This window comes from Zonotrichia leucophrys, chromosome 15 (assembly GCF_028769735.1).
Source record: "Zonotrichia leucophrys gambelii isolate GWCS_2022_RI chromosome 15, RI_Zleu_2.0, whole genome shotgun sequence".
NCBI lineage: Eukaryota > Metazoa > Chordata > Aves > Passeriformes > Passerellidae > Zonotrichia > Zonotrichia leucophrys.
This window is the reverse complement of record NC_088185.1, coordinates 2,398,888-2,420,331: the sequence shown is the minus strand read 5'-3', so window position 1 is coordinate 2,420,331 and position 21,444 is coordinate 2,398,888. Positions and strand designations below refer to the sequence as shown.

At 50.9% G+C, this 21,444-nt stretch overlaps 1 protein-coding gene across 10 annotated transcripts in view; it reads right to left on the bottom strand.

The window, feature by feature from the left end:
- Positions 1-8: 8 nt before the first annotated feature.
- Positions 9-21,444, bottom strand: part of PITPNM2 (phosphatidylinositol transfer protein membrane associated 2) — a 125,205-nt gene continuing 103,769 nt past the window's right edge. For 5 of the 10 annotated variants that reach the window (XM_064726496.1, XM_064726502.1, XM_064726497.1 and 2 more), the window contains 11 exons: positions 19,799-19,948; positions 15,155-15,319; positions 13,162-13,365; positions 11,309-11,457; positions 8,597-8,713; positions 7,817-7,933; positions 7,348-7,496; positions 6,570-6,719; positions 6,309-6,492; positions 4,968-5,096; positions 9-4,125 (listed from right to left, as the gene is read on the bottom strand). In XM_064726496.1, the coding sequence (XP_064582566.1) occupies positions 3,799-4,125; positions 4,968-5,096; positions 6,309-6,492; positions 6,570-6,719; positions 7,348-7,496; positions 7,817-7,933; positions 8,597-8,713; positions 11,309-11,457; positions 13,162-13,365; positions 15,155-15,319; positions 19,799-19,948 (1,841 nt within the window). In that variant the 3' untranslated portion in view covers positions 9-3,798. The remainder of the gene's footprint in view (positions 4,126-4,967; positions 5,097-6,308; positions 6,493-6,569; positions 6,720-7,347; positions 7,497-7,816; positions 7,934-8,596; positions 8,714-11,308; positions 11,458-13,161; positions 13,366-15,154; positions 15,320-19,798; positions 19,949-21,444) is intronic. The other 5 variants (XM_064726501.1, XM_064726503.1, XM_064726504.1 and 2 more) reach the window with 5 other exon arrangements.

Sequence of the window (21,444 nt, the reverse complement as noted above, 5' to 3'; positions counted from 1 at the left end):
ACAGAGAAAAGCCTTCCCGTTTCTTTAATCTGTGTAACTCACAATGGTACTGTACACGAAGCACACCAGGCATTGCAACGATGCACTAACAGCAAGGAGGAGAAGGAAGTTGTACACAAGGTTTGCCACACACACGCACGGCACACGCGGGCGGCCCCGGCGCCCTCGGGCATCCCCCGCTGCTTCCCCACGCACAGCTGGTACCCCTAGAGCAAGTTTTTATAAATAAAATATAACTAACATTGTTGGAATATAAAATTGACAGTCGAGGGTATCAACAGGCAGAGTTAGGGGACCGTAAGGCTTCTAGAACTAATAGGAAATGCAGCAAACAGTGGCGATACCTGAAGAAGGGGCTGCTACAGCAAGCACGGCGGCTGCTGGGAGGGTGGTGGTGACCCTTTGGCTGATTCCTGCTCTGGGCTCGTGCCCCCGACACTGTAAACGGTTTTTGGTATTAGGATTTCGCCTCATCTGACTGAGTGATTGAGCAAACCCAGGAAAACGACTCGGAGGGAATGCACGGGCTCCTCTCTCTGGTTTTTTAAAAGACTTTAAAGGGACAGCGTCAGGTAGAAAGTCCGGCCTAAGGGTGCAGTAATATAAAAAGCTGCTTTTCATAAAAAATCTGAGCTCTGCAGCAGAGTTTGATTCCCATGGAAACAGAAAAGCAACCCCAAAGCCCGAGGCTGTGTTGTGCTGATGTGCAGAACAGGACGTGGGCTGTCCCCGAGGCTGCCCAGACAACGGCCCAGGGAGGAGGACAAGAAACTTCCCATTCTCTCCTTTCAAAGCAAACGAGTTACTCCTAACAAGGATAAATTAGGTCTTTACCCCGACAGTGCCCCTTCAGTAAGGATGGAATTTACATTCATCTTTCCCTCACCACGTCCAAAGGGATCCTCTTCCATCCACGTGGAAAGGCATCGGGTCACGTGCACTGCTCTCCAAAACAGCTCGGGACAAACAGGTTATAAACACAGAGTGAAACTATTGCTATTGTTCTGTCAGTGTGGATCCTGCTTCAGAGGGATGAGTGCCAGATGGGGGCGGCTGAGGATTGAGCGATGGAGACGGGGATGGACTGAGTTGGTGAGGAAAAACTTAGTGGCATCATTATTTCCTGGTAACTGCACCCACCTCCCAGGGAATTATTGCAGCAATAAAGGCCCTGCTCTACAATTGCTTCTCCGTGTTGGATCCGTACAATGGCAACGGATGGGGGCCAGGGGAAGGACCCGGGCAAGGTTCAAGAAGCTCAACAAAGGATGAGGACAGAGGTGCTGTGATTGTCAGGCTAACTGGTCAGGAGCTGTTTAAAACATGACGTGATGGAGAGGGTGAGTATCATATTGCACTTCTGCATTCATAGACAGTTACATTAAACTTGGTCCATAAAATAATTGCTTTGTACATAATGCCTGAAACAAAAAGCTACATTTTTAAAATATTAATAAACCCTGAAGGTTCAAGTCCCTCCAGACATTTTTTTTCCCTCTACATAAATAAATAACTTTCAATTTTATATATCCACTTTTTATGTTGAACATTTACATTCGCCTCTGTTTTACACTATCTACACATAAGAAAATGTGAACATCTCGTCAACTGGAAAATGTACAGGTCATGTCTCGGTTCTGGACTTGGAGGAAAGGTGAATTTTGCAAAGGCCATATCCAAATTTGCAGAAATTATTTAGTGATGTGGTTTGGTGACTTCACAGGATGGATTGTGGCTTGGCTTCCTACTCAGATGGCATCTGTTTGATAGAACATTCGGCTAGCAAAAAGCTGGGACAAATTCTCATTGTTTCCAAACCCAGTAAAAGCTCTGGATGTACATTCAGAGAGAGCCAAGCTGAGTCAGCAGAAAGGGAAGTCAGTTTCTGGTGACAAAAAGTCATCAGGTACATTCTGTACTCGGATAATTACCAAAGAGCAGTGGGTAAACGGTTTGCAGTCGGGTCTGAGCGCTCCAGGGGCTCTGATGCCGGCGGCAGCTCCGCACCGTCCCTGCTCTGCCTCGGCCTGGACCCTCCACACCACGAACACAGGAGCTGGATGAGTTGCATTTGTCCCCCGTGGCCCAGAGGCAGCGAGCAGAGCAGCGTTCACAGTGCTGAGTGTCTCAGTGCGGCCGTCCTGCACCGTGCTTATTGAAACTGGTAACAAAATGAAGCAGCCAGTCTAAAAAATTCTCTGGTATAAATAAGATCCTCGTAAGTAGAAAGTGATATAAAGACAGGAGAGTGTGGTGGGGAAAGCAGGGTTACACACAGTCAGGGAGCTCGGTAGGACTAGAAAATCTCCACGTGAAGAGGCCAGCTGGAGTCTGAATGGGCACCGTGGAACCCCAGTGTGGATGCCCCTCTGCCCCAGAGGTGTGTGCAAGGAGGGAACCTTTGCTGGCCCCGGCAGGGACACGACTGAGGGGCTTTTTGGCAAGCCCTGGCTCCAGGCACTGTTCTCTGTCCCTGTCTGGGTGTCACTGGGGTGCCAGCCCTCTGCCATGCGCCCGCCAGCTCGCTCCAGCAGCACAAACCCAGTGCCTCAGGCACATCCACTGAGAAACACACCAGAAAAATTAAGATATGGCCTTTTCTTAAGGTTGCCTGACATTGTTGGCACACTTCCTTACAGTCTCCTTACTGCTGGAAAAACTTCTGCACAGATTGTTTTTTTTCTTTAAATATATACATATATATATGTGTGTGTGTGTGTATATGTATAGGTATCCACACACACCCTGGCTTAGCAATATTTCATTGTCATGCACTACAAACACTGGTGTAGCTACATGAGATGGTAACAGGTTTCCATTCTAAAAATCATCAGTGCAAAAAACAATGAGGTTTTACAGTTCAGTAACTATAGGTAAAAGAAGCGAGTCTGGTTCCCATGAAAGCTGCTACTGAACTTGGAGAGAACCTGGGAAGAAGAAAGGTCTCAGAGGTGGACGTTGAGAGAGTCAGACCCTGCATTTGGATGAGAAGAACTGCAATGCAATCCAGCTGCTGAGTGCCTTCAGCTGCTTCCAAATATATGGTGGTTACTTGCTGGAAATAATACATAGCGAGACTATTTGGAGACTTTAACAGCAATTAAGTGTCTGAGGTTTGTAACAGCTCAAACAAAATAGCTTGTATTCCTCTTTTAATAGGTCACCACATTAAATTCCATCGGCCTCTAAAAGATCTGTTTAAAAAATAACAGTAACAACAAGAATGACCCCGCTGTCTTGGGCACGAATCTGCCGACATTCTGCCTCTGCCATCGGCCTCGATGCAGCTTCAGCTTTGCACTGCACCAGCCCCTCGTGGAGCTCTCTGTCCAGGGAAAGCTCTTGGTGGCCCTGCCTGGCACAAATCCCTCGCTGGGGCCGGGGAGCGGCGTCCCCAACCCCAGAGCCCCCACCTGACTCCCGGGACAGCCCAGAACGAGCTCCCCCAGCCTCGTGCCCTGTTCTGTGGCTCTGAGGACAGCGCTCGGTCACCGTGTGATGGCTGACAAGGCGAGGAGGCACCTATTTACAGTCACTGACCCTGGATGAGAGAAGGAGGCAGGAGAGAGCGCCGTCCTGACCTGGAGACTTCCCCCCCGATTTCCAGCTGCTCCTCGGGCTCCCGCTCCCGCTGCAAGGCCTGCACGTTCCGTGTGGGAAACATCCCATCTCTTCCCAGAACACCGTGGTTTAGAGTAGCACCATATTTACCCTTCCAACCCGAAACACCGGCCTCGTCCCTCTTTCCCTTTATTTCTCCTCCGGTGGCTGCAGCTGACAATCCCGGCTCCGGCCTGGCTACTTCTGCCCCAGCAGGCCGGACTCCAGCCGGGACGCGGCGCTGCGGCCCCAGCAGCCCGTGGCGATGCTCATGCTGCGCTGGCTGCGCTCCCTGTCCCTGTCCTTGTCGCTGTCCGACTGGCTCTGCGTGCGCTCGGGCCGGTGCGCGGCGGGCTGCGAGGAGATGGTGCGCAGCAGGTGGTTCCTCTTGCGCAGGAACTCGGCCTGGCCGGGCAGCCCGAAGCTGCCCTTGCGCAGCGCCATGCGCGTCGTGTTCTTGGCGGGCCGCGCGCGGTGGTTGTACTCCAGCTGCGCCAGGTGCGCCGCGTAGCCCTCCGTGATGAACTGCGGGGTGAGGGGGGCGTTACAGGGCTGGGACGCGCTTCCCTGAGAGCCGCTGGCAGCCACAGGTGTGCACTCTGCCAGGTTCTCTGGGGAGTCAAAACTTCCTTCCTAATCAGCCTAATCCCAATAACAATCTACATCCACTCCGGAAGAGAAAGCCTCACCTCCTTCTGGGAATGAAAGTTCATTATAAACTTCAAAATCCCCATCAGCCTAAAAATAGACTTCTACTCCCTCACCTTCTTCCCCATTGCACTATTTGTATCATGATCTATCCTACAATTTGCAACACGATATATGGCCTCACACCCCTACATTACAAAATTTTTCACCAACCTACCATTCTTCCTAATCACTGTACTCATCCTAATCATCGCCAACAACCCATTTGTCCTGTTCATTGGCTGAGAAGGAGTCAGAATCATGTCCTTCCTTCTAATCACGGGCAGAAGCCAACACCGCTGCCCTCCAGGCTGTACTTTACAACCCAATTGGAGACATCGGACTAACCCTCTGCATAGCACGACTGGCCTCTGCCACAAACACCTGAGAAATCCAACAACTTCCCACTCCTTCCCAAACTCCTACACTACCCCTGTTAGGCCTCATTCTACCCACAACCGGAAAATCTGCTCAATTCAGCCTCCACCCGTGACTCCCAGCTGCTACAGAAGGACCAACCCCCGTATCTGCCCTGGAACCACTCAGACCCATGCTGTGGCCCTGCTACCTGGGACAGCTCCCGCCCTGCTCAGCCACCAGATCTGTGATGATTCTCACCAAATTCCCACCTCCCTCCCAGGGGAGCAGCAGCTCCAGGGCTCAGCCAGGCTGGCTCCTACCTGGCACTGGCTCTGCAGCTTCTTGGTGGGTCGGCCGACGATGTAGATGTGCGAGGGCGGGAGGCTGATGGAGCTGTACACGGAGATGTCCTTGGTGGATCCGTACGCGGCGTGGATCCTCATGTGCAGCTGGGGGACAGAGAGCAGCACAGGCTCAGAACACACAGGCAACCCCACGCTGCTCAGCAGGCTGGGCTTTGGCTTTTCCAATTGCATTTGTGGGAACCTCGGGTCACTGGAACTAATGCAAGTTCCCAGCTGGATAATGAACCACCCAGGGAAGTGCTAATTAACAGAGCTGGGCATGTTTACAGGCTGTGACAAGAGGAGTGACAGCAATACAAGAGCAGATCTCCACTTGCTGATCCCCGGCCTTCCCTTGAGGTCTGCAGGGGGCAAGGATGCTGCTGCACACTTCCCTGCTGTCACTGGGGGAGAGGAGCTGCAAACCTGGGCAGGAATCATTAGCCAGGAATGTTCCCCTCCACAGCCAAGCTGCTGTTACCTGCTGGGCAGAGGGAGAAGGGACAGGCAGCAAAACCTGCTGCTTTTCAGGGATACCTCTGCCTCTACTCCAAGCAGAGAGCAGCTCCTGGACAACCCCTCCTGTAGTGGGCTGGAGCAGGGGAGGTGTGGACATTGGTGCCACCACACACTGGCCAGCTTTGAGCCCAGAACCACAGGTCAGGGAGATGGAAAAAGAATTTCTGACCCTGGTCCCAAACATGTGGAGGACATGAAAGCAACTGAGGGCCAGCTGCTCCTTCCACTCACACTCAGGCCAAAAAGGGAGCCTAAGAAAGTTAAGGACAGGCTTTTCCTGCAAATCAAGGCAGGGAAAGTGCTTGGGACACAGGCAGCTCCTTCACCTTGCAGACAAAAAAACTTTGTTCTATCTGGAGCTTCCCTGAGGCTCCGGGCTGAGCACTATCAGGACCTGACAAGGGTCAAACCCCTGGAAGATCTCTGTGGAGTCTCCCAGCAAAGCCATTTCTGCAGCAGCTCCATCCCCTCTCAGCCCTGCTGTCCCCACCACAGGCAGCCAAAAAGCCACCAAGCAGGTGAGAAAAGTGCATGTGTGGGGGACAGGGAGGCTCTGCTGCCTCAGTTCCATTAGGGGTTTGAGGAGCAGTGATGAAATGGAGCAGTGCAGAGCAGAGGCAACACAATTTAACAGCATAGACACTTTTGTGGAGCAATAAAGGAATGAAAATAAAATGAACAGATTAATCTTCCACTGCGGGTCACATTGCTGCCAAGAGACTGGTGCTGACAGTGGTGGTTGGATGAGGAGCAATCTAACCCCGTGCCACGCTCCCATTCCAGCAGAGGCAGGCTTACATCAGTGATGAGGGATTTCAGGAAGTTGGCCTTGTGCCGCAGCGGGTCGTGGACCAGCCCGTCGCAGAAGGACACGATGCCGTGGGGGAAGTTGTGCTGTGCTAACCACGCCACCACCCTCTGCTTCTGCATGTCAGGGCGGCCCGTGACATAGATTATGAGGTAGCCGAGGTCTTGCCAGTGCCTGCAAGGAAACCCACGAGTCAATGGATTGCAGAGCAGGGTCGGTGTCAGATCAACCAGCCCAGGCCCTGCCCTGACCTTACAACGTCCACGGCCCCGGCGCGGACCTTGGGGTCGCTGCCCATGATGGAGACGCTGGCTGCGAAGGAGCCGTCGATGCTGAACACCACAAACTCCGTCCCCTTGGGCAGCACCGTGATGTAGCTGTCAGCAAACGTGTGGTCACCCCTGAGGGAAGGGACGCAGGTGTTTAGAGGCATCAAAATATCCACAGGGCATCCCCAGGACCTGCGGAGCACCATGAGCCCAGAGCAGCTCCCACATCTGGCCCGAAGGCTCCAACAGGGATGCCACCCTCGGTTAGAGCAGGAACAGGCACTGTGTGAGGGTCTCATGTTCAAGTGGGGATGGATTAGCACTCCTTGGCAGCAGAGACTCAACAGTTACCCCCAGAAAACATTGCTGGGTTCACCACCAAGAAGATGCTCTCCTCCTTCCCCTCCCAGAGCCCAACACCAGCAGTGGAACTGAGCTGGAGCCCTGGGCTGTGAATCATCACAATTACAAAGTCCTGTCCCTCAAGGACAAGTTTATAGTCTTTAAAATATGCTCAGTCGTGCAGTTTTGCAGATGGCCACGAGGCCCTGTGGTGCAGGAGACCTGCTCCTGCAGCGGGAGCTCAATTCCCGTGCTGGTGGTGAATAAAATGTGCATTTTCCCCTTACAGCTGCAGAGTACAAATGGCTTTGCCTCTGTTGCTGGCAAAGCAGGCTCCAAACCCACCCAGAACAGGAGGGACCATGTTCTACAGCCCTCCAATTCCTCTTTGCTCCTCCTGCAAGCCCCAGGCCCTCACCTGACCACCATCTTGACAGGGTAGACGCCGATGCCCAGGCGCCGCTCCTCGGGGATCACGTAGGAAATCCTGCCACTGCTGTTGCTGATCTCCGTGTCAAAGTACACCCACTCCCCCGACGGTGGCTGGGTCATGATGTGGATGTCCACCTGGGGACAGCGAGGCTGTGTCACCCCCAGCAGGACAGGCTGGGCACAGGGACATCCCACCCGAGCCCCTGTGGGTGGCGGCGGGGCTGGTCCTGCTCCCACCCTCTGCAATTCATGGATCTGAGCTGGGCAGCACCCAAACATCAGAGATGACAAATAAATGCTGTTCCTGGTGGGAGGCACCCACAAGTCTGAGCAGGAGAACCTGGCCAGGACATAAGTGCAGCAAACCCCAGCAGGCACCAAGGGAGCACTGACAGGCGCCACCTCTGTCCCACAGTTGTCACCACCATGGTGACACCCCCCAGCACACACGGTACCTTCTCTCCTGTGAGGGTGACCATGTCTAATGGACCATACATGAACCTCCCAGTCAAGGTCTGGGGCCCATCCTCATTAGCAATGGTGTCGTTGATCCTGTGGTTGGCTGTGACATTCTGATGAGGGGAGGAGGAAAAAAAAAAATTAAGTTTGCAGCAATGGATAACATCACAGGGAAATGCCAAATATAACTGGACAAATTAGAGCATGGGTTTCTCTGTGCCATTCCCCCCCTCCACTCCACCCTCAGCTCTGGGAAAGAATTTGACCTGTGGCAGAGGTGAAGCTCTGTGCCCTGAACTGATGGGTGGATTGGAGTGCTGAGGAGCCAATTTCCATGGAAGGTTGTACGTGCAGTTCTGATACTCTCTATTAACTCTCACACTTTGGAATTAAGAGGAAATAGACTCAGCTGCCAGAGAAATCTGCTGATATTGTTTCAGTTTGAACACAGAATTGCCCCCTCAGAAACTGGAGACTTTACTGGGAGCAAAGGGCATTAACTGAGCTGAGAACTGGTATTATTGGACTATGAAAGATGTTCCATTCTCACTCGTTCCCTGACCCACAGCCAAGGCTTCCTGTGTTTTACAGACTCAAGGCTAAGAGGAGACCTTGCTGACACACATCTTTAGGGTTGCTCTTTTACAGGCACCTAGGTAGGACATAACCATTAAAACAGCCCAGCAATGCAACACAACCCTCTGTCTGTGCCACACCCTCAGAAGAGTTTGTGCAGCCCCAGCCAGAGCAGCTGGTGCAGCCCCAAACCCCCTTACCCGGAGCTTCACGTTCGTCCTCTTGCGCAGCCACTTCTCCCGGGGCTTGGAGGGGGTGAACACAGACACCTCCTTCCCGTCCAGCTCCAACACACTCGAGTTCTCGTGTCTCATCACCTGCAGGAGGACAGATCCCCCCAGGCATCAGCCCTCTCCTGCTGCCTGGCTGTTCTGCATCTCCTGGGCCTGCAGTGAGGAAGGGCAGTGCCTGGGGAGAGGCCCCTGAGTTTGCTGCTGAGTTTGTCACCTTGCAGGTTTGAAGGACAAGTGGCCTTTTCTGCACTGGCAGAGCCTGTGGCCAGTTCTGACCTAATCCTGGCTGGGATGCAGGCTTTTTGGATTGTCAGGAGGTACCAAACTGACTCAAACGCAGCTCTGCACTGAGGTACCTGCCCTTCCTCCAGGGATCCCTTGGTCCCTTCCCACGGCCTGCAGGGAACACAAACCTTCCCCATTCCACAACAGAGCCAGCACCAGCTGCTCTCACTGGCCCCATGCTGACAGATGCTGCTCCTTCAGCTCATTTCCAATTCCTACTGAAATTCCCAACTCTTGTCCCGTGGCTTTTGCTCCTCTCACTGATCTGACCCCTGTGAGACACACGGGGGTCTGGCTTGGCTGCATGTGAGGCAGAGCCCAGGCTGTCTGTCTGTCCATCCTGGCTGACAGAACTCCAGGAGTTTGTGCTGGTGGGACGTCACTGCCAAGCAGCCAACTCCTGCCTGTCCCCAGGGCATGGATGGGGATGGGAGGCAGGAACACAGACAGAGGAGGGTTAACTCCTACCTAGGTTGCTCCTACTTCTAGAATGGAAAAGGAAGAATAACACCCAAAGGCTGGGGACACCTCAAACTCTCACAGCACTGCAGGACTGGGAGGTAACCCTGCACACAGAACTCCAAAACTGCCAGCAGTCCTTGGTGACCAAAAAATTAAGAGGCCTCCTAAATGTGGGCTCTTTTACAAGGTCCTGAACATGTTCTGTAAGGTCAGCGGCTCTCCAGCTGAGCTTGGCTGACACAGGCCAGCCCTCTGCAGAGCTGAAGCTGGTTTTCATCCAGGGAAATGGAAAAAGGACCCCAGGGAGGATGAGCTTGCTGGGGCGGGAGCTCACGGAATCCAATGTAAACAAAATAACAAATTTTACTGAAAATTATTTAAATCAGGAATGTATTTTGAATTCTATCTGGGCTTGTTTTAACAAGATTTAATCTTTGGAGACTAAAACTATTCAACAGCTTCTTTTACATTTTGTCCAGAGGTAACTTTCAAAGGCCATTAGAAACAAGTCCTTATTAGGGGAAGCAGCTGTGTGGTGCTGGTGAAGGACAGAGAGAAGACAAAAGATGAGAAAACCCCTGGTCTCAAGGCAAAGAGGAGTGAGCAGAGACAGGCACTGGGCAAGGGGGTGCCAGACTACCCAGGCAGGTTTAGAATGGATGGAGAGGTTCCTCCAAGGTACTCAAGCCACAAGGTTTGAAACGCCACACAATGCTACAGAGCCAGGTTTGGGCTGAAACCTGAGTAATTGGCTATTTCCCAAGTGGAACACTTTATGTATGAGACTGTCATGACTGTTCCCCCTCATGCACAATGAGAGCTCTCTTCTTTCCTGCCCTGTTAGGCTGGGCTGGGTGTGGGACCATCGAGGCAGGAGTGTGCAGGCAGAGCCTGGGCACAGCCTGGCAAGAGAAGGGTCTCAGGGATTATCAGCACTGCTCAGCTGCCACCAGCACTGACACTGCTGCTGTTTATGGCTCTCACACTATTTGGAAGATAACACTGAAAGAAAGTTTGCCAGCAGAATCATAAATAACTGAGAGCTGCAGCAGAGGAGGCTGGAGGAGAACAGGGAGGATTTAACAGCTGAGCTAATGCAAAGCAAACCCGGCGCCAAAGTGGGCAACACAAACCACAGAGTTGCTTTGAGTTTTGTTGTTTTCCAGCTCCATGCTCTAAGTGTCATCCCCTGGGGAGTTCATATTTTTTAAGGCAAAAACTCCCCCTCATCCCCAAGGAACTGAAGGGAAAATATTTCTTTTAGGGAAAAAAACACGTTTTAGACAGTAAATTTGAATTTTAGGCCAAATATAGGTTGATAAAATCTGAGGTGGCAGACTCCAGACACCAGCAGTCCCCATTCTCCTGGCCCTAGAACTGCTTTGTGCTGCAGGAATGAGAACTAAATCCCAATGAGTTCCTAGAGGAGACAACAATAACTTAGAAAGGCAAAATGGAGAACTGCATTCTGCCTATCAATTCATGTTGAATTCATATAAAACTTCCCCTTTGGTTTTATTGTATCTGGTGCTGGTTTTATTTGTCCTTTGAGAAGTTTCAGTTTCAGACTTGAGATCTGACCTGGCACAGAGATCATTTCAAGAAACAAGTGCCACTGACCTTTGCCACTATGGATAAGAAACTGCCTGGGCTCTCTCCCAGTGAGCCCATCTGAAACCTGCTCTGGTGATAAGAGCCCAAAACCCAAACAGCCCCAAACCAAGCAGGTGTGACAGCACATCCATGAAGTCTGTATGTGTGCAGCTCCACCACAGGTGAGGAAAACAAAGGAGGGAATAAAAGGGATCTGCAGGGGCAAAGGGTATTTTTTCACCTCTATGCACCAACAAGTCTTATATGGAAGGTGCACTGGAAAAAAACAAAGAGCCCCAAGCATTTTTCAGCCCAAGGGAGATGAGGGGGTGACTGTACCTGTCTGAGCAGGAAGGAGACAACGTCCGTGGACTCCCAGTAGCTGGCGTGGAAGAGGTGAGGCAGAGCCACGGTCGGGAACGCCGTCAGCGCGTCGGGGCAGTACAGCGCGTAGTCGATCCGCTTCGTTCCCCACCACTTGGCAGCAACTACAGAGGCAAAACACTCCTTCAGACCAGGGGGGCTCACAGAAGGGATTTCAGGGCTCTGGCTCCTCGCTCCAGGTGTGCCAGGAGGCTGCTCCCAGGCTGGTCCCGCTGCTCTGGGGAACAGCTGAGCCCGGGCTCGGGGTTTGCTCACACCGAGGGAGGAACGCACGGCCACCAGCGTGAGCTCTCCCTTGTTCAAGCAAAGAGGAAGGCACTGGATGGAGGGCAGGTTAATTGGCTGTTAGTCCAGACCCTAGGGAAGGGGCTCAAGGCTCCTGTGCAATGAGCCAAAATATAAAGACAGCAACAAATCTCCCTGGAGCTGTGGGAGGAAGGAAGGGTGGGTGGGTGTGCTCTGCCCGCTCCAGCCCTGCTTCCAACTCCTTCAGCTTTCACCAGGGAACTGCATCCAGGTATTGGCCACACTAAAGAGGACTGGGAATCCACAGGATGCTAAAAGGCACCACAAGGCAGGGAATATGGCACATGATGATGGGACTGGTAGTCCCCAACAAATCCTTATTGCCCTCCTGGGCAACCGAGATGTGCAGCCCAGCCCTCCCAGGGCACAGCCTCTGGGGTGGACAAAACAAGTACCTGGCAGTATTGGGACTTCATTGCATGGGGGACTGAAAAATACACTGGGATTTAGTGGGGGACAGAGATACAAACAAGACAGACAGGTTTCTCCCTCAGGGAGCCCAGCAACTCACAGGCAGGTGTCTGAGAGCCACCCTTCACCCTAGGACACCCCCACACCCCAACTGCCCTGAGCTCTGCCCACACACACATCCTGCCCCAATCCCCGGAAATCAGGGCTCAGTCCAAAGCCTCAGACCCCAAAGCCATAGGCTGCTTTCCCAGCAGCAAGGAGTCCTCAGTGCCTGTGCACTCCAGCCCAGAAAAGCAGCCAAGAAAAGAAAAGATGGAGATCAAGAGAGCAGCAGAAGAATTTTGTTTGTGTTTGCATGCAGGATGCAAGCTGGGGCTTTGACAAGGGCTTCCTCAAGCTTGGTTTGTCTCTGTGACAATGTTCCCTTTTTAAGGACTTCCAGGAAAGCTGCCAGGTTTAAGGTGCAATCCAACACACCCTTCTGCAAAGGGAAATCTGGCTGGTGATGAGCACAGATGCTGAACTGAAAAGATGGATCCAGCAGCTCCTTCCAGAGACCTGCACAGAGCTCCCACCACAGCAAGTGCAGAGGGATGTGGATCCAGCACATCCCCACAGCCCAGCCCTGACAGTCCCCACTTTTCTGAAGAGCCATGGGAAGGAGGAGCAAGGTTTGACAGATCAATGTGGCTTTTCCAGAGCTCACAGGCACCTCCTCGCAGCCACTGCTGATTCCCTGCCTTCCAAACTGACAGCTCCTGGTCATGTCCCAACTTCCATTTCTCATGCAAGTCCCCAGCTTGGGTAATTTCAGATTCTGTACAGGAAGCAGATAGGATTGACTCTTCCATGCTCAGAAGGCAGTGGTGGAGGCAGAAGCGTTGTCCCCTCAGCTCTGCCCAGAAGAATTTCTGCTCCTGCCAGGTTGTTAGCTGTGTTATGATGGATCTTCAGGGCAAAGTGACAGAAATGCTTGTTAAGATGCAATCAGAAACTGCAAGTGCCTCAGTGTGAAGCGCAGAGATTTGTGGTGAAGTTCTGTGACTACAAATGAGAGAGGAGGCTGACAGGAGTGGGTCTCTCCAGAATACCTGTCTTGATGTCCAGGTGTGGTATCCGAAGAGCACAGCCTGCAGCCCGGCTCCGTGGCCCTTGGAGCTTCCTTCCCTTGGCAGGGGCTGTGTGTTTGTGCTGCCTACGCCTCCTGAACGAGCTTTGGGTAGGGGATTTGTGAGGGAGGGCAAGTTGGGACAGAAGGCTAAAGCCCCTACAATGATTAGGGTGGTGTTTGGTTTCTAAAAGGAAAAATAAAATATAAAAAAAAAAAAGCAGAAATCACTCATTATTATGGCACACACTGATTTCATCCTCCACAAACTCACGGTACCAGGGGAGCTGCAGCCCCAGGGAGGCTCCTGGGAGGGAGCTGTGGGTTTGCAGTGCCCCTCCAACCTTCCTCCAGCTCTCCCTGGGGACAGGCACAGATCACATCCAGCCCTCAGTGCCACAGCTCCACGTTCCCACCACCAAGGCAGAGCTGGAGCTCGGGGGACACTCGGAGCTGAGGGAAGACTCTCCCTCCCTGATCTCAGGAACAGGCTTTGATGGCTGAGTGGGGGAATAAATCACACAAAGGGGGGAGAGCATGGGGAAAGCAGAGGTGAGTGCTGTGTGACCCAGCCCTGCTGCAGCACGGGACAGGATCTCTCCATGGGACACGCTGGCCCTGGGGCATCACCCTGGCACAAACACCTCCCCAGAACCAGCCCTGTGTGCCGGCCCAGCAGCTCCTGGGGGTGGGAAAGCAGCACAAAACAAACACCTTCTCCCCCAGGAGCTGCTTCCCAAGCAGATTCCTGTTTACCAGTGCTTGGCAGGATGTCAGGATAAGGAAAGGATGCACATGGGGAGTGCGGTGTCGGCTCCTGGACACGCTTTGAGCAGGAAAACCTCGTTTGTCAGAGAAGGTATTTTAGTTCTGCTGCTGAGTGTTGCCTCACACAGGGCAGGAGGTTACAGCAGCCCCTGAGCAGCGCCCACAAACCTTCAACAACTCATACCTGCCTCCAGGAGCATTATTAACCTCAGCAATTAATGATGGAGTGAGTAATTCACAACTCGTGCCAGCAATGTATCTCTAAATTTTTGAGACCTTCTGGGAATAGAGTTTGGGCTGAAAATTTCCTCATATGCATGGGTTTTAGGTTTTGTTTTGTTTTTCTGGGTGTTTTTTGAGTTATCAGCCTTTTTTTGGTCTGAGTTACCAGAAATCCATGAGGACACAGCATTTATCTCATACCTGAGCTGAAACAAAGAAGGGGCTGAGCCATTAATAAAGTCTGTTCTTCTCCACTTAACAAAGTCTGTTCTTCTCCACTGCATTAGTTAGGAAGTTATACAGGTCTTGGGAAAAATAATGAATAAAAAATCCCTTTTACTCCTCATTCAGCTCTGGGAAATGGGTCACAAGTGACTGGGAGCTGCCCTGCGGGCTGCAGAAGAGCTGAATCTCTAATGCAAATAATAAATGTTCTGTTCTGAACCAACCTGTCCTTGCCTTTCAGCATTACAGAGGGATTTACTCATCCCCGCTTTTGTGGGCCACATTTGAGGGATCTGCATTGAGCCACATCCTGCATTGCCCATCTGGTCTCAAGTGCTGATCCTGAGCAGTTCTGCACGACTTACCATGGCAGCACAGCCACATCCCTCTGGATTAACCCTCGCCACACACAGCTCAGAGGCACAGTTATCATCTCTGCTTTAACAGTCGCGGTTATCTCTGCTTTAACAATCACGGTTATCACCTTTGCTTTAACAATCACGGTTATCACCTTTGCTTTAACAACCACAGTTATCACCTTTGCTTTAACAATTCAGCACCAGCAAGGTCCAACATGCAGCCATGGCCACCAAACACAGCCCTGTTCCTGCAGGGGATGTGCTGGCACAGGGCACTGAGTGTGGCAGAGCCAGGATCACTCCAAGCTTTGGGTCATGGCTGGAAGCACCCCCCGGACAGACGGACGGACAGAAGCTCTGGGCCCGGAGCAGAGCAGAGCCTCGGAGGGGTGCAACACTTACTGTTGGCTATGTTGGAAGCAGTGTAACTGTCTGCCATTCCTGAGACCTGGCTGGCAATGCTGATCTCACTGGCTCTCCGGAAGCCCCTGAACTGAGGGGCTGAAATGGGGGTGGACAGGGACGCGTTTTCCACGAAGACGGCACCATGAGACTGAACAACATCTGCTACAAAGTTGAAACAGGGAAATCAAAATATTAGACCAACAGACAGAGGCTGGGCAAGATGAACTCGGGGAGGGAGGAAGGAGGCAAACAAAGCTGGTGGGTGCAAAAACCTCTCAGAGCTGATTGGAATGAAACAGAAACACCCCACATTTCATTGGAGCTCTGGTTAGAAAAGAAAGCAAATAGCACAGCAGGCAGAGACATGTGGCTGGAGGAGCAGTCTTTGATTGAGAGAAGCAAAGTAAGTAGCTCAAAAACCAGATCCAAAGAAAAACCCAGGCAGACTTATTGAAGCAGCAATAACAAGCATGTGTCATACATACAGATGTGAATATACACAATTTTATACATTCACATCGAGACAAGATAACCAAGCTAAGAAAAACAACAAAAAAACAACCTTACAAAGAGGTATTTGTTTTCTTGAGATATTTAAATTTAAATGAATGTCTTCAAGAGAGAAGCATTATTAAAAAGCAAAAATCAAGAAAACATCTTCATGTCTGGCAGGAACTAAATTTGGACTTGTATTTTACTGCTGAAGGACACAGCCAACACTCATTAGTCTGGAGAAAGGGCTCCTGAAGGGAGTCTGGTGCTGAGCACTTGTATCTCCCATCAGAGTCAGCAGAACAGGGAGTGCTCAGGCTCTATGAAAACAGAGCTTTTGGTACAACACGCAGGTCTGGATTTTTAAATCCCAACCTGAGGTTTACCAAGTTAGGCTGAACTCCTCAGTACATAAATACAAAAATGAGGGTTTCAAGTCATGCTCACATGGACCTTACATATGGATGGGAGGGAAGAGGACCTCTAACACTCAGGAGTGGCAAAACGAGAGATGTGAAAGCCACGTTAAAATCTCTGCATTTCAGTTTTGTCTCTGAACAGCTCTAAGAGCACCCACCCCTCTGGGGATGCTGTGGGGCCCAGTTAAGTGGGACGTCCCCAGCTCCTGCAGGGCAGAGGTTTGTAATGCCAACTCCAGGTGCTCACAGCAGGCAGCACCAGCGTGGCACTAACATGCAAAGCAAAGCAATTCACTGTGGGTTTAAGCTTGCCCATCTCTGCTGCACTTGAGGAGCAGCACCTGAATTTATTCCCAGGTATCAGGCAGGAGATATCACAAGGAATGTGAGCACATTACTCCCACACATCAACACCCTCCACCTATTCCAGCCTGTTTAGTTATCCCTGGGTTTAATCCTGGCACAAGGCTGACACGGGGTGTTGTTTTAGCAATTGGTTTATTTTAATATCAATCTTTTTTTGCTTGGGGCTACTGATTTTCTCCCTCCAATCCCTCAGCTCGCAGCAGCAGCGTCTGTGCCCACACAAATCCTGCTGCAGCCCAGGGAGAGGGAATGTATGAAGCAGAAAATGTGTGGCTAAGTGTCAGTAAAAGAGTTCTGTTCTCTGCAGGGAAAATCAGGCCACAAGCTGCTCTGTGTAAAAGCTCTGTGGACTGTGAGATCTGAGCCTTAGCAGGAGCCTGACCTGATGATGAGCTGCACACACAGCCCACGTTGTGCCTGAAAGGCCCTCAGCAGCATCACTTTCCCAGCACTTTCCCCCTCTTTCCACCTTGCCTTGAGCTGCTGCCTGTCAGGGCTGTGACCAGGATCCACAAACCAGCTGGTCCCACCAGGCCAGGGCTGCTTCTGACTGCACAGAACACCAGCATGAGCAAGAACAGGCAATCCACGTGGAGAACAGGAGCTGCACTGAACCCCACAGAGGCCTCAAGGGTGAAGGGTCTCATTCCCTTTGCTGGGGGCCCTGGAACAACCCTCTCCTCTCTGATCACCCCTCTCTCCTCTCTGATCACCCCTCTCTCCATTCCCTTGCCTATGAGATGCTCCTGCTCTTGTGTCACCAAACCAGTGCCCCAACACAGGTGATGATCATCACCTTCCCTGAACCTCCTCAGACGGGAGGAGAGCTTTGGCTTTGTCTGTGTCAGGAAAAACACCAGATTCAGGTTTGACCACCAGGGAAACCTGAACTTCTTCCTCTGCTTTAACCTAAAGCACCTGTGGCTTGAGTTAGGAAGACAAGATCAGGAGTGCTGCAGGAGAAAAGGCTGAGCCCAGCATGGCCTGCCTGGGATGGTCACAGCTTTGACTCCATTAGCCCACCTTCACTTAGCTCTGCCTGAACTTCAACCCCTTTTTGAGAGCACAAAAAGTGAATAAAGGAAGAAACAGTGAGGTTTTGGGCCTGCTCTTTTTTAGCCAATCTTGTCTTCCTGGGCTGACCAGGGATTTTGGAATATAATGAGTTTGCAGCAAAAGCACCCAACCTCACAGCCCTTCCAGCCCCATGCTGGTGTCACCAGAGGAACAATTCCCACTCCTGTTACAGCCTGAGGTGTTTCAGCATTGCTGAACAGTTCAGTTCAGCACTGCCAGCGCTGGTGACAGGAGTCTGCCCTGCAGGGGACAAGGTGCCACCCTGCAGCAGGGCTCCCCTGCTCCTGCCCCCTCAGGTGCCCTTGTGCTTCTCCCTTTCCCCAAGCCACACACCCTCTGTCCCTGAGAAAGGGCAGTTGCTGAGAAAAATGAAGGCCAGGAAAAGGCAGGGTGGGAAATGTGGAGAAAAACCTGTTTTATGCATTACAACCCACTCCGAAAAGCTTCCTCCACACCAAAGCTGCAGTGACAGCAACTTCCAAAGAAAATCCTGAGACCTGACTCGCAGAAAAACCCCACAAAGCTAACAAGCTATTTCCTGAATTTGTGAATTCTCTGCATCATGTCTCTTGAGCAGCAGTTCTGAAACCAAGGGGGCTTTCCTGGGGACTGTGGTGACCAGGGTGGGTGTCACAGACAGACCCCAGCACCTGCAGCCAGGTGTCCCTAACAGGAGCCATGGAAGCCCCCTGCACCCAGAGGTGCATCCAGAAGCTCTGGCAGCAGCAAGACCTTTATCAAGGTGAGCTGTTCCTGTCACTCAGTGAGGACACAGGTGCCCTTGTTCACTGCACCAATCTTTAATACTCATTTTGGTGCTGTGCTCTTTCACTTTTGGCCTCATTTATCAATATTCTTATAAGGGAACAGCCCTGAGCCATGCTCTCAGGTAACTCCTTGGGGTACCTGAAAGACAGATTTTAGTATGTCCTATTTGGAGACTGAGCCATTGCACCAAAGAGGGAAATATTGAAAGCCATCAAAAAATATGTACAGGACAATAAAAACAAAAATATTAAAAACCACAGAAAAGCCAGACAGGCCCTGCTTGCACTGGGCACTCTGCAGTCACTACCCTGAGACCAAGAGCAACAGATTTCTGCTGTCTACCAGTTTTGGTGATTTTGGAAATCTCCTGCAGTCCAGTGGCTGAACTGGGATTCAGCACTTGCTACACTCACATCAAGAATTGTTTGGACACATTGCGGTCTTGACTCACAATGTAAAAAGCAGAAAATCACAGAATCCTGTAATGGTTTGGGTTGGGAGGGACCTTAAAGATCATTGAATTGGGCACAGGCAAGGGATGCTCCTACAGCTCTGTCCTGACCACAGGCAGTACCAGCTCACAGGGAAATGCATTTCACCAGGCACCTCCAAAGTGGTTAATTAATAGTAATTAATAGTACCAGATCCTTTCCCTCTGCTTTACCACAGAACCTCACAGCACAGGCAACACAACAACTCCACACCTAAAAATCCTCTCCAGCTCCAGGAGCCAGAGGAGAGACCACTGGGAAAACTCAGTGATGTTGCCATCCTGTATGACCACATAAGAGCCCAAACTGCTCAGGGACAGTGAGGGTCAGCTTGTTAGAGACACAGAGGGCAGCAGAACCCAGCTCTCAATGCAAAACACCGAGAAAGGAACGAGAACGGGCAAGTGAGACACGCGGGGAAGAAAAAAACCAAAACAAAGGCAAATCTCATCAAAATTGCAGATGTAGCACCAGCCACAATCAGAATAAACGAGGCCATGCAGCATTGATGATGGAAAATAAGGCAAAACAAACGCATCAGACTTTGCTTTTAAGGCGGGAGACAAGAGATGAATTTCAATAACCAACACAGAGCCACCCTGGGGTCTGAAAGCCTCAGTGCTGTGCTCAGCAGAGCCACGAGGGTCCAAAGAGGAAATACCCAAAAGGGACAAAATCTGGTGTGACATGGACACCAAGGGGAGCTCTGGGCATGGTGGCTGCAGGACACCTTTCCCAAGGGACGCTGCCCCACAGCAGCAGGGCCAGCAGGGGCTGTCTCTGCCAAAGGCCCTTTGCACCAGCACACAGCAAACCAGTCCATGCAAGGCAGCAGCTCCCCTCCAGCATCAACTCCAGAATGGGACAGAATTTACAACCCCAAGCCCTTTCTCCACAGAGGTGATTTTGTGTGGCACAGCCTGAGGCACAGCACGGAGGTTTCAGCTCCAGGAGGCAACAGTGTGATCTCCAAAAAAGGACCCCAAGAACCCAACACCACAGACAATACAAAAGTGTAGATTACACACACTCAGCACAACCAGCACTTTTATTGGAAACATCTTGCCAATTCAGTACAGGAACAGGGATACTTGTTTCCATGAAGCTGTCCTGGTGCTGGAGAGCACCCAGAGGGCTACTTTCCATGAGGAGGATGGGATTGTTCTGGATTGTCTCAACTAGAAGCAGATGGGGAAAAAAAAACATAACAGAAGGACAAAGAACAACAGACATGCGGCCACAAAGTGTTAAACATACAAACAGTTACACCCCAGCACTTAATTATGAGTCTTCAATGAACAGACAACCTTCAAATAGAGTAAAAGAAACAAAATGGGTGATTTCCAAACAGACCAACATCAGAGATTAACTGGGAGCAGAGGAGAACACAACGATGGCATTTCAACAACAAAAGGGAGGCATCTTCACCCCCTTCTAAGCCAAATCCATAAATACACAGCAGATCCAGAGAAATATCTTTTACTATGAGTGGAAAAAAATATGCTGTAAGGGAAGAATCAGACTCACAGCCTACACAGTGCAAAGCACAGGAGTAAGCAGGGATGTGAGTTTGATTTTACTCTGCAATTTTGTTGAAACGAAACAGGGACCAGCATTTAGTACAGATGGAAAATGGGGGAAAACAGCCTGAGAGGCTTTCTGAACTGTGGGCTCCCAAAACAGCTGCCTGCATGAGGAGATGTGCACAAGCAGCGTTACACAAGGTTTTGTACCAAACCAATTATAACTGAGCACCTGAATTTTACGTGATCTGCAAAACACACAGCTTAATTATAGCAGCAATTAACTTTTCTGGAGTGCCCTCCAGTGAACACCAACTTCAGGAGCAGCTCGGTGAATCATGGTTAGTCCTTCTGGGTGATGTGTCCATCACAACACGGACTCTAATGGAAAGGAATGGCCTGTTACTTTCTGATAAGCAAATGAAGAGGCCTTGTCTTACAGGAAAAAGAGAATTTAAAGTTGGTTTTTGTCAGTTTTATTCATGAAGGCAGAGCAGTATCTCTTAAAATAACAAGGCTCAGACCTGGAGGTTTTGCCATCACTCTGCCCTTCTCATAGGAGAGCTAATTGCTGTTTAACTTCACTGCATAGCAAGTGTCTCTCCAAACACAGCCAGCTCAGAGGTCCAGGGAGGCTCTAATACTCTGCTGCTGTCCACAGTGATAACCAGAACACAGGTTTAGTGTCAATGGGCCTCTACCTCTGGGTTCAGCGACAACAGGGGCTCTGGAATGTATTTAAGAGAAAGAAGGTAAGGTGTTTAGCTGCAATTTTTTTGTAATAAGCCCCTTGCAGCTGATACCTAGAATACACCCAAAAAGCAAATTGCTCTTCAAGTTGCTATAGATTCCCTGAGCTGTTGTAACTGGCCTGGGTACAAATGCAGTTGTGGGTGGATCCATTTTTAAAAAGTGTTGCAGCAAGATCTTGGCTAAATTTGACAAGTGAGTGGGGCCTGCAGAAAGCATTTTATTCACTTCATTAAACATGGGGTTTAGTTTGTGCCCATCTAAAAAATCAGGCCCTAGACTGAGCAATTACAAACTTGAAGATACTGAACATATAGAAGGCCACTTCTTTGGACTTTCAACTTTAAAATTATGCAGAGGATCACCAGAATTATCCAGCTCTAGTTACACAATCTTCTTCA